Source organism: Gallus gallus, chromosome 6, assembly GCF_016699485.2.
Source record: "Gallus gallus isolate bGalGal1 chromosome 6, bGalGal1.mat.broiler.GRCg7b, whole genome shotgun sequence".
In the NCBI taxonomy this organism is placed as follows: domain Eukaryota; kingdom Metazoa; phylum Chordata; class Aves; order Galliformes; family Phasianidae; genus Gallus; species Gallus gallus.
The window spans coordinates 20,569,374-20,586,092 of NC_052537.1; the positions used below are offsets into that span (position 1 = coordinate 20,569,374).

General features: G+C 34.4%; 1 protein-coding gene across 4 annotated transcripts in view; it reads left to right on the forward strand.

Moving 5' to 3' along the window:
- HECTD2 (HECT domain E3 ubiquitin protein ligase 2) overlaps positions 1-13,972 on the forward strand; it is a 35,723-nt gene extending 21,751 nt beyond the window's left edge. For all 4 annotated transcript variants that reach the window (XM_040703026.2, XM_004942150.5, XM_046943342.1 and 1 more), the window contains 11 exons: positions 1,157-1,253; positions 2,182-2,289; positions 2,797-2,929; positions 4,763-4,851; positions 6,281-6,439; positions 6,910-6,984; positions 8,005-8,092; positions 8,352-8,458; positions 9,658-9,773; positions 10,435-10,578; positions 11,429-13,972. In XM_040703026.2, the coding sequence (XP_040558960.1) occupies positions 1,157-1,253; positions 2,182-2,289; positions 2,797-2,929; positions 4,763-4,851; positions 6,281-6,439; positions 6,910-6,984; positions 8,005-8,092; positions 8,352-8,458; positions 9,658-9,773; positions 10,435-10,578; positions 11,429-11,549 (1,237 nt within the window). In that variant the 3' untranslated portion in view covers positions 11,550-13,972. The remainder of the gene's footprint in view (positions 1-1,156; positions 1,254-2,181; positions 2,290-2,796; positions 2,930-4,762; positions 4,852-6,280; positions 6,440-6,909; positions 6,985-8,004; positions 8,093-8,351; positions 8,459-9,657; positions 9,774-10,434; positions 10,579-11,428) is intronic.
- Positions 13,973-16,719: the final 2,747 nt, after the last annotated feature.

Sequence of the window (16,719 nt, forward strand, 5' to 3'; positions counted from 1 at the left end):
AGTGCGCACACAGTCTGAAGTCAAGGCGCACACAGAATCTCAAGCTCCAAATATCTCAATGTGAACTTGTTAGGCAATGCATGAGCTAATCAGCAAGAGACTTAATAGAGTAACAAGTGACAAAAAAAAAAAATCTTTTCTCCTGATGATTTCAGAAACTTTAAAAATTCTTGTTATTATTTGACTGCTGTGGGGATATAGCTGTCGTGATCTAGAAGTCCTGAGCACTTGTAGCCCTAAGTTAAATCAGAAGGACCTGAAGAAAGACAGTGCCTTTGGAAACCAGAGACACAAATAAGCCAAGAAATACGTCTCCTGTATACCTATGACGGCTATGCTGAGATAACTATCCAGCTTGTATTTAATAAAATATTCTCACTTTCCTTAATTCATTGTAGCAATTAGAATTTAATATTTAAAGCAGAAGTTACTTTCTGACATTTGTAATTGAAGACTGCTTTTTATTAGATCTACTGATAAACAATTTAAGAATTTTATTCAGAATGTTTATCACTTCTAAGCAGAACTCCTGGTAGCATTTCTAACTAAGCAATTTGAGTTCTAATTGATTATCTATGCCTGCAATACAAAAACAAACAAACAAACAAAAGGCAGCTATTTCTAAATCATTCTAAATTAGATGTGATTATGTCCCTCCGCTCAGCTCTTGTGAGGCCCCATCTGGAGTACTGCATCCAGGCCTGGGGCCGCCAGTACAGGAATGATGCAGAGCTCTTGGAGTGGGTCCAGAGGAGGGCCACTAAGACGATCAGAGGGCTGGAGAACCTCTCCTGGAAGGAAAGGAAAGAGAGGGGAGGTTTTAGGTTAGATATTAGGAGGAAGTTTTTCACTCAAAGGATGGTGATGCACTGGAACAGGTTGCCCAAGGAGGCTGTGGATGCCCCATCCCTGGAGGCATTCAAGGCCAGGCTGGATGTGGCTCTGGGCAGCCTGGTCTGGTGGTTGGTGACACTGCACATAACAGGGGTTGGAACTAGGTGATCATTGTGGTCCTTTTCAACCTAGGCCATTCTGTGAATCTATGAATCCACAATTACTGAATGATAATGTAAAATTTCATTCATATTTTCTTAAAAATCAAATACTATGCTAGATTCTAAAAAGGGAATATTTTATCTTTTTTCTCATCATTCAGGTTTTCTTTCTGTCAACACCCCTTTATTATCTCTATAGCAGCAAAAAAAGTTATTATTCAAAGGGATTCAGAACAACAAATGATAAGTATTGCACGGGTAAGTCATTTAGTGATGAATGAGTTTGTCTAATCAATTGACATTTTATAAATTTCTCTTAGCTAAATGTTCCATACCACCTTTCATCACTTTTGATCTGGAAAAAAAAATTTTACTACTAGTAAAATGGTAATGGTATAATAGTAAAATTTTACCATTTTACTACTAGTAGTCTACAAAGGTCCCTGCTGGATCCACTGAGTAATTTTTATTTTAATATGCTCAGTTTTAAGATGCTTTTAAATGCCAGTGTTGGGGAAAAGGGTTGCAGTTAAATGTGTTGTTGGCTTTCTTTTGGTTCATTTTTCTTTTGGAGGAACCACCATAGTACACTGGGTTTGATATGAGACCACGGTGCTAAGTTAATGATCTAATTATGAAGAAAAAATTTCCTGAGAATTTTGGTCTGTTTCCTATTTTATTCTATGAATATATATTGTTATGGAAGACCAAGACACAGCTGTATGTTCACAAGGTGCAGAAGAGGTACTGCAACCTACTGGAAGAGGCTTTGTCTGCCTGTCTAGGTGGTAACTTTCAACAGGTGCTAGCAATTACTGGTTTACTCAGTACGTGGCAGCGCTATGTCTCCCTTCTTGGCTTGCTAGATGTATCTTGTGAATAGCTAAGTAATGTGCAAGCCATTCTCCAGAATCCTATGGGTGTTTTTAACTACTTAGGGAGTATAAAAGTTGGCCATACAATTACCCCCTACTAATGTATCCAAATAGTTTTACATTGTGTGAATGTTGTTTGCACTAGAAAAGAGATTGCATTGCTTTCTATCTCTTAGAATGTATTGAAGCAGCTGTCATATTAAGATAATGTCTATAGTGTAAGATGATAAAGACTTCTTATGTTAAACAAATGTGGCACTTCGTTTTTTAAATGAAGTTGTTACATACATGTTTATTTTTCATTCAAATAGCAAAGCCTTGTGGATAAAGTCTCTCGCAGACAGAAACCTGACATGAATATGTTGTTCCTAAATGTGAAAGTGAGGAGGACACACCTCGTTAGTGATTCACTTGATGAGGTATCAAAAATGAAATTAAATGGTGTGTTGCTGTGAAATTCTTATTGCACTTAAAATTCAGTTTGATAAGTCATGTTTAAATCTTCCTGTGCTAAGACAGGAAATATAGCTATGTAATTCGAAACAATAGAAACTGAATTACCACATCACAGTTAGGAGTGCTGCTAAAATAGATTTTAAAAATCAAAACTTTATTTTCTGTCCTTAAACTGTTCTGTAACTAAGCCCATAATGAAAATGTTTGAATACTACATGGGGTATGTGGGAGGTGTGCGTATGTTTGCCATTTTTGTCTTATGAGTACAGTGCATGAATGTGAAATGTGAAAGATCCAGATGCGTGATAGGAGCACAGATAGTGGACTGGTCATCTAGAGTTTGTGATGCAAATTACTAGTTTAAAGAAAGCAAGACTGATATAGAAAGAGAGGCATGTTCTTTATGGATAGAAATTCTGGAAGTATGTGAAATCTCCTCTATGTTTTTCCCCCTGCATATTTTATAATAGCTAACAAGGAAGAGGGCAGATTTGAAAAAGAAATTGAAAGTCACATTTGTAGGAGAAGCTGGTCTTGATATGGGTGGCCTGACAAAAGAATGGTTTCTTCTTCTCATTCGCCAGATTTTTCACCCAGACTATGGTGAGTTTGTATGAATGTTAAGTACAACTTGAAAATCTGTTCATTTTTAAATTACCAAAACAGTGATGGATAAGAATTATTCATTATTCCAGTACTAGGCTGATCATTTACTATTTGATGTAAAAAATGAAAGCAGACAAGTTAAAATTTTATGTCATGAGTATAGGAAGAGCTTTTGGAATAGAAGATAGCAAAAGAGTGTGAAAAGTACTGAAAAGCTTGCAAGATCTTGGCTTCTGATAAAGAGATTCAAGTATGGCTGAGAAAATGAAATTTTATTTTGCTTGTAAAACAAAATTATAGGGTGAGCAAAGCTCTGCTCAACTCAAAGTTGTAGAACTGAGATTCAGCTTTTTAAGACTTTAATCATGCTAAATATTATTTCAATTATCAGAGACTCACTGGTTTTGGTTTGTTAGTATCCCTAGATACTGGGTACAAAGGAGAGTGGATTCAATGGTAGCAGTTCTCAAAAGTAGACAGGGTCTTGATTTATGTCTGGTCAAGTGGAAGAGGACCATCAACTGTTTTATAGAGTAAGACAAGTATTCACAGTCCCAAAGGAGGGGGGGGAGGAAAGAGAGTTTTTGAGTAAATAGGAAGTCAAAAGACATGAATGAATGTTCTTAAAGCAGCAGTTTAGTGTGCTTGTATATCTCTGTAGGTGGAACTGGGTGTTTTTTTCCAACACTAAGTTTTTACAAATGAGTCAGCTTTCCTCAGCTCTGTGTGGATACATTACTAATGTTATAATGTGTTAAAGTGTTCCCAAGCTGACTTAAATTTAGAAATACTGATTTCCAGGGACTTCAGCATAACACCTCTGATAGTCCTTGATAGAATCTGAGAGCTCTTGTGTCTTTGTCTGGAAGTGTTTGTGTCCCTCAAATGTGTGGTGATTGATTGTTTATTGGCCTCCTCCTAAAGGTTCAGAAGTATCTGCTCAAATCTGCTGAAATCATTATTTGCCTAAAGTTCTTACTCTAGTGAAAAGGGCTCTTTGTGGAGAGATAATAATTCTGTAAGTTTGACAATTCTGTTAATAAAAATGTTGTCAGTAGAACTTGGTAACTGATGAGTTTGAAAACATTCAAGAGTTTTCACCAGCTTTGACAGGCTTCCTCTTTTTAAAATGTAAATTCTTTATGATATGGCTATCAGCCAAGTGTGGGCAGAGTTCAGAAATGTTCTCATCCCCTGGAAGGGGACTGTATGGTCTGTTGTTGTTATTTTTTTTAAGTTATAAGTGATATGCTTGTCAGAAGCTGTTAGTGCACTCTTAACCTAGAATGCGCTGCCTTTTTTGTCTGAGAGCTGCTTCTTGCCTGGGTATCTTAAAGTTTTTATGTGGGTTCGTTGTGTAGGTTTTTTATTTTACTCTTTAAAAATCTCTTATTTTACTCTTTAAAATAGAACAACCTGTATCTAAAGCAAATATCAGTCAAGCTAGTTTACAGTTTTAATTTTGATGGGATCTAGCTTGTAATTTAGATCAGTGGGTGGTGCTTTTAGGGTATTTATGGTGTGGCTTTTTTAAATAACTCTAGAATACTTTTTGGATAGATAAGTATGAAGCATACCCTTTGCTCGTATATCCACAAGATAAAATTTTACAGCTTTCAATTTTAAGATGGTAAAGTTTGTGGTGTCTGTGTAATGGGATTCATGCCAACACTTTTTATGATTGTTATCTGCTATTGCAACAGGATGGGGGGAGGAGATTGACTTGCATTGCAGCAGGATAATTGTTAGTTGGTCAGTTACGTTTCTGACTGCAGAGATTATGAGGCACGTGAAGAAGGCTTTTTGAAGTGCAGCTTTCCTCTTCTGCAGGCATGTTCACATACCACAAGGACTCTCACTGCCATTGGTTCAGCAGCTTTAAGTGCGATAACTATTCTGAATTCCGACTAGTTGGAGCTGTATCCTTTTGTCCTCATGGCAGTGCTAAAGAAGCAGTGATTTAATTATGGGGATAAAGTAAGACACGAAGGTCTGATCAGAACTCATTCTGACGTACGTACAAGTATGTTCCATTTTAAATGTATAAAAAATGACATTTAAGCAAGTAGACTAAAGAAAAGATAGGAAAAAAATGGTTGTTATGGGTACCTGGTACATTTTACAGTCAGAAAATAGTGGAATTAAGATTATATATGCAACTTTATTGTGTGTAAGTTGTAATTTTTTTATGTACTTTACTTCTGGCTTTTATTCAGTAACTATAATTGTCCCTGGGTTCGTTAATCTTTTGTTTAGGCTCCTATTGGGACATATGTGACCTTCTGTTGGTTTGTTTTGTTTTAAACTGGGTGTTTTCCACATGAGCATAAAATTGTTTCCTAGGTTGTCTGCTGTGCTAATTTATTGAGTCCTTAGACAAATGATTAATGCTGATATAGTCCTATACCTCCACTAAGATGAGGTGGTGGGTGATGCCTCCATTTTACTAGTAGGAAGCTGAATCACAAACCAGATTCTTCTATTTTCTGATAATAATTTCAAGTTTTTACTGTGATCTTTTAATTCAGGTAATTGTCATTTTTGGTGTTTATGCCTTCTCTAAATGTCATAAGGACATGGATGACATTTTCTCATTTATCATGACTAGTCCTTGATGGCTGTATGCAATGAGTTGCTGAGAATAGAGTCCCTGCTATGAAATAAAAAATTAACCAAGTGCAGTGCGTAAAACTTAAGCTATTCAGTACTAATTAATATGAGTACAGAAGGCTGTATTAGCAAACCTGGTACTAACAAACACAAGCCTAAGAGGAGGGATCTATTTCTAGTATATGCAGATCTTTTTAAATGAGTGATAGCCTATTCTCTTCCTGTCCCCACCTGACCCAAATTCTGGAATTACAATGTCTTACCAGGTATTCTTCAGTGTGCTAACTAATTAGCTGTAGTGCCAGTGCAGGTTTGTCATTATGCTTCTAAATGTATTTCAAATAAAAATTTCTATATTGACAGCTCTCTGGATTTTTTTTTTTTTTATTAAAGATGTACACATCTACAGTTCTTTTTTGAAAAGCAGAACAAAAAGCTTTTTCATAACAGTATGTTGGAACAATTTCTTCAGGAAATGCTTGTAGAGAATGTGATAAAGATTTTCAAGTGTTTTGACAACATGCCTTTTTTGACCATTTTAATTATTACTTAAGCACAATTTTGTAACAGTGTTTAAAATAACATCAGTCCAAAAAAAATTAATTTCCATTCCTTCAGATTCTTTATCATGCTTTAGAGTATGCTCAGTAAAGATTGTAAATATTTTTTCTAAGCTACTTAAAATATTAACTGTGATAAATATGTACCGATTTTGCCCTTAATATTTGACACGTATAGCTTATGGGCCTTGCTGTCTATAATAGCATCACCTTGGATATTCGTTTCCCACCTTGTTGTTACAAGAAATTGTTGAGTCCTCCTATTGTTCCCTGTGATCATAACACACTCGTGGGCATCTGTGACGTCACATTAGATGACTTATTTCAGATAATGCCTGTAAGTATTAAGCTTTAGAGGCTAAGTTACCTGTTTAGAACCTGTTCTGTTTGTAATAAATGCTTGAATTATAGACTATTTCAGAATGACATTTTTTTTAATCACCAACTGATATAGTCTCTCTGTTTCTGTTGAAAACATAACTTCTCCATGTATTCTTGCACAGCAGAACTTTTGTAGGTTTGCTTAAGTTAGAATAACAAAATTTGATGTGTCATTTTAGACATCTTTTCCATGGCAAAAGGCAAATTTTAAGTTCATTCTGAAATTCAGTGGGGAAAAAAAAAAAAAACTCTAAGTACTCTGGTTAAGCAATGTGGGGTTTCTGTTTTTGTTTGTTTTTTCTGCATACTCATTTTGAATATGCAGCTTTTTCCAAGATAGTTTATAAAGAGTAATTTTGGCATGTTCTTGTGAAGTACATCGATCTGCTCTGTGGGTCTGCTAAAGAGCTTGTACTTGTATTGTAGGAATTAGCCCATGGACTGAGTGAACTTCTGTCCTACGAAGGCAATGTTGAAGAGGATTTTTACTCCACTTTTCAGGTCATTAAGTACTCAACTATAAGTGATTCTCAAACTAGTTCGGTAATTTTACCAATGTCTCTGCAATTGAGTGGTCTACTACTGTATGATTGTTTTTTGTTTGTAATATACCTACATGAGCATTAAAGCTTGCTTCAAGAACCAGTCTGGTGCTTGGGGTGGGTAGTGGCTGGCTTCATTATGGGGCTTTAAGCTATTGTTCCTTGACAGTGTAAGTGGACCTGAGCGTTGATTGCCGGGCACCCATGCCCAACTACTGATACCATTACAGCTCTTTACTTGCTCTGGCATTGACTTTGCAGTCAGTGTTAGTCAGTGTTCTGCTTGTGGAATTAATCTGGCTGCAGAACAATCCCTTTTCTATCTAACTCAAGTGCTAGACAGAGCTTGCTCCTGTTAATTTATATGCTTTTTCCAGGAAATCTCACATAGCCTATACTTGCTTGTTCAAGTTATAATGGTTTTACCAGACTGTATCTGTATATCTGAGAAATGACTGCATTTCTATTTGGTCAAGAAAGGCTTTTTCAGTTATTCATTGTTTTAGGATGCATGTTATTTAGTAAAATTTCATGCCAGTTTAGGAACTTGTTTTGGAGTTGTATTGAATTCTTTTGCCTCAGCTTTCTATTTCATTATTATGGAACTATCTGAGAACTTTTATAAAGTGGCTGTTTCTGAGTTCCTAGAGAGCTACAGTGGAAGAAACACCTTCTTAATTATATTTGATATTCCTAAATTGTTCTTAGAAATGTATTCTTTTCAACTTTGATTTTGAATCCGCAGCTTGCAGTTTGGTAGGTCACTGTTTAATGGGGACAATTTTTCTACCTTGAATACGGGATTTGTTAAGCACTTTGTTGACAACTGTATTATTTAACTAAAAAAACAACAACATAGGATTAACGTGTGCTTAAGAGAAAGAAGAAAGGCATAGAGTTATGAATACAAGCTTAGTAATTTACAATTAATGCTTAATTAATGCTTAAAGTACTGAACTTCAGTTCTCTCTTTCTCCAGGTTTTTCAGGAAGAATTTGGTGTTATAAAATCTTACAACCTGAAGCCAAATGGAGATAAAATTCCTGTCACAAATCAAAATAGGAAAGGTACTTCAATACATGTTAGCTACACACATTTGGCAGTATTAACTTTATCAATTTTCCACTTATTATAAACATTAGTTTTACTTAACAAAGTATGAAAACTAAATTCCTGTAGTCCTTTCTGGTACGCCTAACAATTTAATAGTGTATAAAACAAAAGGCATTCATTTTTTTAAATTCAGTACAATTTTGAAGAGCACCACAAATGGCTATTTAAATTATTACAATCTTAACAAAATACATTATTTTTTCTCTTTTTTAGAATATGTGCAACTTTATGTTGATTTTCTTCTTAACAAATCAATCTACAAACAATTTGCAGCTTTCTATTATGGATTTCATAGCGTCTGTGCTTCATATGCATTACTGGTAAGAATGAAAGAAAATATCACTTCTGTTTCAAATATGTGATCATGACCCAAATTATATAACTTATTCTTAGTATCTCAACTGGATGGCTTTGGGATTCATAACGAATCTTAGTCAGTGGATATAGTTGAAAAGGTGAATTAAGTAGGCAATCAGCTGGTAACTGCTTTTAATAGAATACTACAGATAAATAAATCTCCACATTATGTTGTTCAATACGTGTTTACAGACAATTCAAAGGCTCTTGTCTGTGTTTACAGGACTTGTCTGCACTTACTGCAGTTGTGAGCATTAGAGCAAGTATGTCTGTCTTGAGTGAATTCTCTGAAAATCATATTACTTTTTGCAAAAAGAACTTTCAATGAGACTGAGCTTAAATGTTCTTTTATATTCAGTCATATTTGGCTTTTGGAATGGTGCTTTTTTCTTTTTTCTTTTTTCTTTTTTTGTATTTTATGTTGTTCCTTCTGCAGTAAGAAGAGAAAGAAGAAGCAATTGCAATTTTCATGAGAATTTTCACATTCCTATGAAGTTAAACAAGTACAGCAGACTTGCAATAAATTGGAATGTGATTTACTGCAGGGAAGTTTCAGGAAGAATGATAATCCATTGAAATGCAATGAATTATTTTCAGCCATTTAAAAGATAATGTAGTAAATGAATAAGAAGTAGGTTCTACTGTAGTAAGCCTAGTGATTGAAAAACATGATATATGATTATATGCTTTTCACAGCAGCAAGTACAACCCAGGAGTAAGTTCTGTCAGCTGCTGCTAATTACATCTGGATTTTCAATGCAAGTGTAATGGAGATTGTTTAAAAAAAAAATAAAATCAAGATACTCTTTCTGAATGCCAGATGTAAAACTTTATTTTCTTTATGATCTCATTGTAATCTAATCAGAAGACAAGTTATTACAATCAATGTAAGAATGAAAAGAAGGTGAAGAACAAAAGGAATATACTAAAATTTGTTATCCGTTAATTTTGTTTTGTACTATATACCATAATAAAAGATTCTTCCAATTTCAGTTGAAGCATTTTTTCTATAAAAATGATACGAATGCATTTAACTTAGAAATTGTATGGAATAATATTTTGTTAATTTTTCAATCATGCAAAAAAAAAAAAAATCTGATTCTAGTAGCATTATTTCTCAACTTTAATGGAAATAAAGTATTTTATACTTAATTTCTGGCAGCTGCTTCGTCCTGAAGAAGTTGAAATTCTTGTCTGTGGTAGTCCTGAGCTGGATATGTCTGCTTTACAGCGAAGTACCCAATATGAGGGCTACCAGAAAACTGATGTTACCATACGGTAAGCCTAATGGGTTTTTCTTTCTAAACTTCAAAATCAGCATAGCATGGTAGGCTGATGGAATAATCCCTTCCTGTAATCTAAAAGTAGATCATAAATGCCTGATGTTTTAAAAAGCTTATTTCCAAATAAGACAAACGCTGTTAAATTAGTGTTTTTAGACACAACAAAACAGAGACTGTATAAATAGGAAGAGAGCCTTAATGATGTACTGTGTTGCTAGAAGGGAACTTTTAAAATGATGTAATTGGAAATGAAGATATAAGGTGTTTAAAAAAAAAAAAACTGCTTAAAATCCCTGAAAGTGAAATCTGAGTCTTTAATTTTGTTATCCAATCTTATAAAAATTTTTCCCATTCAATTTCATTTTTCATCAACTCTACTTCATAATAAGCAGTTTTATTTATTTCTTTAATAGAATAGGTTTGGGCATCATTTGCCAGTACATGATTATAAAATTCATGACACATGGTGCTTTTCAAGTCCTTGGGAATTTTTTTTAACCTTGAATATTAGGGTAATACTAATATCCTATATATTACATTAAATAATTTATAATGAGTGTCAATTCATCATATACTTTTTGTTGTATTATATCCTAATACATCTTTGTCAGGATATTGCACCATAAACCATTTTCTTCTCCTGTTCCTGAACACAGATACTTCTGGGATGTTGTACTTGGATTTTCTCTTGACCTTCAAAAAAAGTTACTGCACTTTGCTACAGGAAGTGATAGAGTGCCTGTGGGAGGTATGGCGGATTTGAATTTCAAGATTTCAAAGAGTGAAGCATCCACTAGCTGGTAAGTAGTCTTCTGTTGGTTGTGGGGTTTTTTTTTTCAGTTTTTTTCTTTTTAATTATATCCTGTGAGTCCATGTTGCTTTTGAATATCTTCTTAAAGAAGAGCAAACTAATGCACAATGTTCATTAATTTATCCTTAAAATGTTATTAAATTTATTGATTGCGTAAATCTATTATGTTAGATTCAATTTTTTTGTCAGCCTTTACATTTGAGACCCAGAACTCAAAGAAACTGTTTAATTATTCCTAACTGACAACATTCAGATCTCAACTTTCAGAAGACACTTGAAACTTAGAATGCTGCTGTCTAATACCAGAGCTTGTGAACTTTTATTTTTCCAGGGCTTCACTCAGCTCCTCAGTGCTCTTCCCAGAGACATATGTCTGTGAGGATGCCTTTTACCAGACAAAACTTTCTGATTTCTGTTCTTAGAGTAACCGTGGTTCATCTAGCTCTGTTTATACCAACTCTGTGTCCAAGCTTCCTCCCTCATGTTGTGAATTCTGATTATACCCAGATTTTGTATAGAGAAGAACTAAATTTGAAGTCATGTGGCTACTTGGACTTTGAAAAACCTGGATACATATGTTTACAACTTAAAAAAAAAAAAGAAAAAAGAAAAAAAAAAAAGAGAGATAGAAAGCTGGGGAGGAAGAAGCAGGCAAATTTCATCCAAAAACCCGAGGTGTTCATGAGTAGTGCTATTTGTGATGTTTTTTTCTTTACACAGTTTCTTACTTAAATATTGTTTAAATAAAAATAGATTGGCAGATGACAGTGTTCTGCTTCTGTTGTGTACTATGTGCTTTTGTTGTAACTATTAAGAGATTGGTTTTGTTTTTGTTTTAGGTTGCCTGTGGCCCATACCTGTTTCAACCAGCTTTGTCTCCCTCCTTACAAGAACAAGAAAGAGCTGAAACAAAAGTTGATCATTGGAATTTCAAATGCAGAAGGGTTTGGCCTAGAGTAAAACAAAATACTTCAAAAACAGCATTGTTATGTAGCACTCACTCTCCTCTAATTGTGCCTTTAAGCTTTCTGTTGTCTTGGTACTGTGCAAGTCTTATCCAACATATGTATTTTTTTAATTCGGTATTAAGTGTGTGGTTCTTTCCTTAATGGCAATACATTCATTGCTTGCTTTGTCACAGAAAGTAATTTCATACTAAAAACTAGCCTATTTGATAAAAGAAGCCTGATGAAGAAAATTTCTAAGTTGTATATTGTTTTCCTTTTTTTTCTTAATCGCACTTTATCTTTAGTTGTAATTACTTTACATCATATGTATCCATCTGGGAAATAGTATACAAAATATTTCTTCATTAGCTAGTCCCAGTGATGGTATGTTTTCCATTAACATAAATAGTAGAAAAGATATAACTTAGAGCATGTAGCCATATTTTTTCAACAGCAAATAGGAATTTTAGTCTTTATAAAACGTATGCAGTTTTAATATTCTGGTTTCCTTCTCAGTTAAACAAGCTGTGTAAGAAGCATGTAAATAACTGCCTGTGAACAAATAGAGTTTTGATAGTGCCATTTACTTCTAAAAAAATATTTTTTATTAATAAGAGGTTTTAGATGTTCTATATCTAGCTTTTACAAATCAACCGCATAGACTGTACAGAGAATGTTTTTTCCTACTTTATAGGTAGGTAACTTTATTCACCATGAGGGAATCAAGGCCAAGCTACAGGTACTAAGCAACTTCTCCATTTCATTCTTTGAAACTGATGGCAACTAATCAGATCTACTCTAGCGTCCATAGTAAGCAAAGCCAGATATTTAAAATAAATTCCACATACATTGAAATATTTCAGGAAAATAACGAAATCTGCAACACTTAGAAAATTGATACATAGTCTACTGGCCAATCATTTTGTCAGGAACTTCTATGAAAGTGTTATGTAAACTATGGCAAGAGTGAATACAATAACAGAATATTGAAGCTCTCCTTAGCTTGAAGGTCACCATATAAAGACAATGTTTTGTGGTTTTCACTTCACAGCTACATGAAAACAATTCTTGGTGCGAGTGTTCTGAACTAGTAAATTAGGAGCTGCAGAAGATACTGGCTGTAAAATGCAGGTGTACTTGTAAGTCTAGGTTTTATTTGTTAAATTGAAAGAATTTATCAACATGTAGTATAGAAACCTTTTTAATGTGAATAGCTACTGTGTGTTCTATGGATCTTTCTTTCATTTGAACGAGGCCCAGATCTTTCGAAACATTTAGGCATCCAATTTGTCAGTCTTCTCAGTTGACTTCTGCTGGGAGTTGGATGCTTAAATAGCTTGTAGTGTCTGTGCTCAATTATTTATTTGTAATAAGAGTACATTATTCTTCTACAACCAACAGCGTTTCACATGATCAACAAATTAATCTTCCTAATTTGTAGTTTCAGAGCTGTTGTGTGGATTCTTCACCAGTTAAGTGTGAACTTTAGTCTCTTTCCTAAAGAAGTTACTGATGATTTTACAGTTTTATTGAAGGAGAGATAAATAGTAGAGCATTTTATGATATTTGGCACTATTCATTGTGCTTTGCTCAAAATTGATACTAAAATTTCTATTGACTTCAGCTTGGGACAAAGCTAAGTTAGCACAGAGAATCTTAAAAGCAGCACTTCAAACTCATGCATTTTACATTGTTGCTCTCAAGTGGAGATTTCAAAATAAATTTGAATTTACGGTATTTCACATTAAGAAACAAATGAACCATTTACTGCTGCACTGAATGGTCAGGACAGAAGTTGAAAATTGCTCAGTGCTAAAAGCTGAACATGGATATACGAGCACCCCCTCCCTTTTCCTTCTTTATAGAACTGGGCTTACGGAATGTTGGTTTGTGAATAAATATCTATACAGTTTATCTGAAAACATGGCGAATTAGCCAAAATATTTTTTTATGGCTGAAGCCCACTTTTAATAACTATTTATCTATTATTGTTAAAATAAAAGCTTTATTTTATTTTCACTGAATTGCACCTTGCCTTGGATTTAGTTTTATTTATTAATGCTTTTTTGATTTTACTGTGTAATATTACCTCAGAATTCTGAAAAAGCTATTGTATTTGCATTGGTTTTTAAATAAGATGGTCATTCAGTAACATTTTATATATTTCCTGATGTTGATAAGTAGTAAATTTTTGTATTTGTTAAATGAAAGTATTGCACTGTATTTATGAAACAAGCCTCTGACCATTTTAAAACTTTTCCTCAATGATGGTTTTTTTGTTCTTTTGTCTTGCCTGTAATCCAGCAACTTTTTTTTTTTAATTCTCCATCATTGTTTTGTAACATACAAAAGAAATCTGGTTTGTATAAACTTGTTCATTCCTAAGTATCTATTTTTATGTATTAAAATTGTGCAGTCATTAAATCAAATATTTCATTTCCTGGTCTTATTAGTTTAATTTCAGATTTCTAGAGTGTATCATAATGGGATTGAAAGCATGATCTACATCTCTGCTTTTTTCTTTTTTTCTTCAGAAACGTTTAAATCAGGAAGGACAGGGAACAAGGACAGCGTGTTTTCCCATCGCCACAGGTCCCCATCATAGGACTGACACATGACTAGATTTAAACTTGCTGCTTGTCTCCTTTGAGTTACCTACAGATGGCAGCAAAGAGGAGGATCAAAATCACTTAATGAGATGTCAGAGTTTCCTCTTAACTAACATTAGACATTGTAGATAAGAAATATAAATATTCTTAAGAAAATTGTTTTTTAAAATGTAACTTCATATACATTTGTCACTAATCTTTTCAGATTAACAAAATCAGCAGATATAAATTAGGAAATGAAGATGGAGGAGAGAAAAGAAACTGCTTTTGTCCCAGCGCTGGCTCTTGAAAATACCTTCTCCTTCTATGAAAGCTCTCTAATGCGTACTGGGATAAGTAAGAGAGTTTTTCAAAGCCTCAACAGGAAGAGATAGCCTCAAGGCTGATATTTAGAAAAAGGTTAGAAAGCTTAGTTTGCTTTGTCTTATTCCAAATAGGTGTCAGATGGATGGTGCTGCGGCTTACAACTGTAATGGTATATTTCCTTTTTGTGGTGGTGTTTGTTTTTTCTTTTTCTTTTCTTTTTTCTTTTTCTTTTTCTGGCCAAAAATAATGAGGTTTTTTCTCAGTAATTGTAATTGGTGGTGATACTGGCTGACTTGCTCCAAAAACAAATCCTGTATTTCTTGTTGTTTTCCATAGATGTATTTGATCGATAGGAAAAAGAAATTAATTTTCCATTCTAGTTCAATTTTTTTTTCCTTCAGAATCAGTGATGGTATGTATGCTGAAGATCTTTCTAATTCTAAAGTTTTATAGCATTCAGAACAATAACAATGGGATTGTTTGGACTGCTGCAGATGGCCTCACTTGCCTGTGTTAAAAATGTTTGAATTCATATTCAGGTGCATTTTGTTGTTAAATTAATGAGGGAAAAATAGGCCCTTGGAGATGTGCATGTTTCAAATATTTAATTAAATTCTTATTAGGATCTTTAAGCCCCAGTGACTTTATTTGAAACATCACAAGGGAACAGGAACAGCGAAGGGTTATTATTGTGTGATTTCTTTTTTTTTTTTTTTCCTGGAGTAGTTGCATTTATAACTGTACAGTAGATACTCAGTTCAAAAGTAATTTGTTCTACAAACTACATTTGAGAGCTGCTCTGAAGGTAATGCCTCCTAGTTTATTATGTTGGCCCATGATGTCAGAGGTGGATGTTGGTAGTATGGCAGTAGAGGTGAACCTTCCTGACACTATTCCTTTACATGATGTTGTCATGTGACAGACGGCAGCAGATGAGCAGTCTGACACAATGGCAGATGACATGGAAGTGTGTGTGAAACAAAGGTGTGTCATTGAATTCCTCCATGTGGAAAAAAATGGCACCCATTGACATTCATCGATGCTTGTTGAATATTTCTGGAGCCCAAACAGTGGATGTGAGCACACTGAGGTGGTGCATTTCAGCGGTGGTGACAGAGACAGTGGGGCACCTCCGCTGGTGCAGATGTTCATGAGTGCAGCATGCAGCTCTGGTTCATCATGCAAAAATGCAAAACTAATGATGGTGACTATGTTGAAAAAGAGTCTTTTGTAACTGAGAGCTCTCTCAAATGGTGTTATTGTGGTCTTTGTGTCTATCCACTGTAGCTTCTATGGAAAAAGAATATGAGGCATTACTTTTGGTACAGCCTACGTAGAAAAGAACTCTCAGGTCAAGGAAAATGGAGAGATTGTCTCTCTGAAGAGGTGGTGGAGTAGCTGTTCAGTAAATCTGGAAGGTTGGGAGAAGTTCATGCAAGTCAGAACAGAAAAGAGCTGATTATGAAAGGTAAACACTACTGCAAATTAGAGATTCTTACATAAGAAAGCAAGCACAGAGTCTTAGACTCCTCTAGGATTCTCACAAGAGGAAATAGAAATAGTTGGGAGAAGCCAGTTATCTTTCAATTTTAAATGAGCAGTGACCCTCTCTTCTTTCTAAATGATCTGTATTTCTATCAAGCCATCATAAAAACAAGAGTACATTTCACCTTTTTCCTTTTTCAGTATGCTGTTTAGCATGTTAAATTTCAGACAGGTTAGTTTATCCCTTAATGCTGCTGGAATTTTTCCTAGAAAGTCATTTCACACATCTTGAGGTTCATTTCTTTGTAGCCATTTACTGGCTTTGAGAGAACTGCAGAGAATGTCTATGGTTGCTCTATTAAGAAAAGAGAGGAAGGTGGCTGGCAAAAAAAAAAAAAAAAAAAAGAAAGAAAGAAAAAAAGAGGTAATTTTGAAAAAAATAATAAAGTAAAAGCCAGAAGAGTGAGGGAGGGCTTTTCCATGTGCACAAATACATAATGCTTTACAGAACTGTCTGCTTACACTGACATTGGTACAATGTTCTGCCTCACTTTTCCCTCAGAACTCTGACTTGTGTGGTAATTGTTTTGCAGTGAAAGAAAAGCTTTCCCAAGCATTGGATGCATTTGATATTCATGCAAACTGAAGCTTTTAAGGTAATGTCAGTTTGGGCGTGTTGCTTATGAACAACCTAATTGCGTTTTGGTTTGGGTGGTTTTGTTTCAGAACTTGGAACTTATTCGGTAGCGTATCTCTGTGTATTGATTTGAATGCATTAAGCTG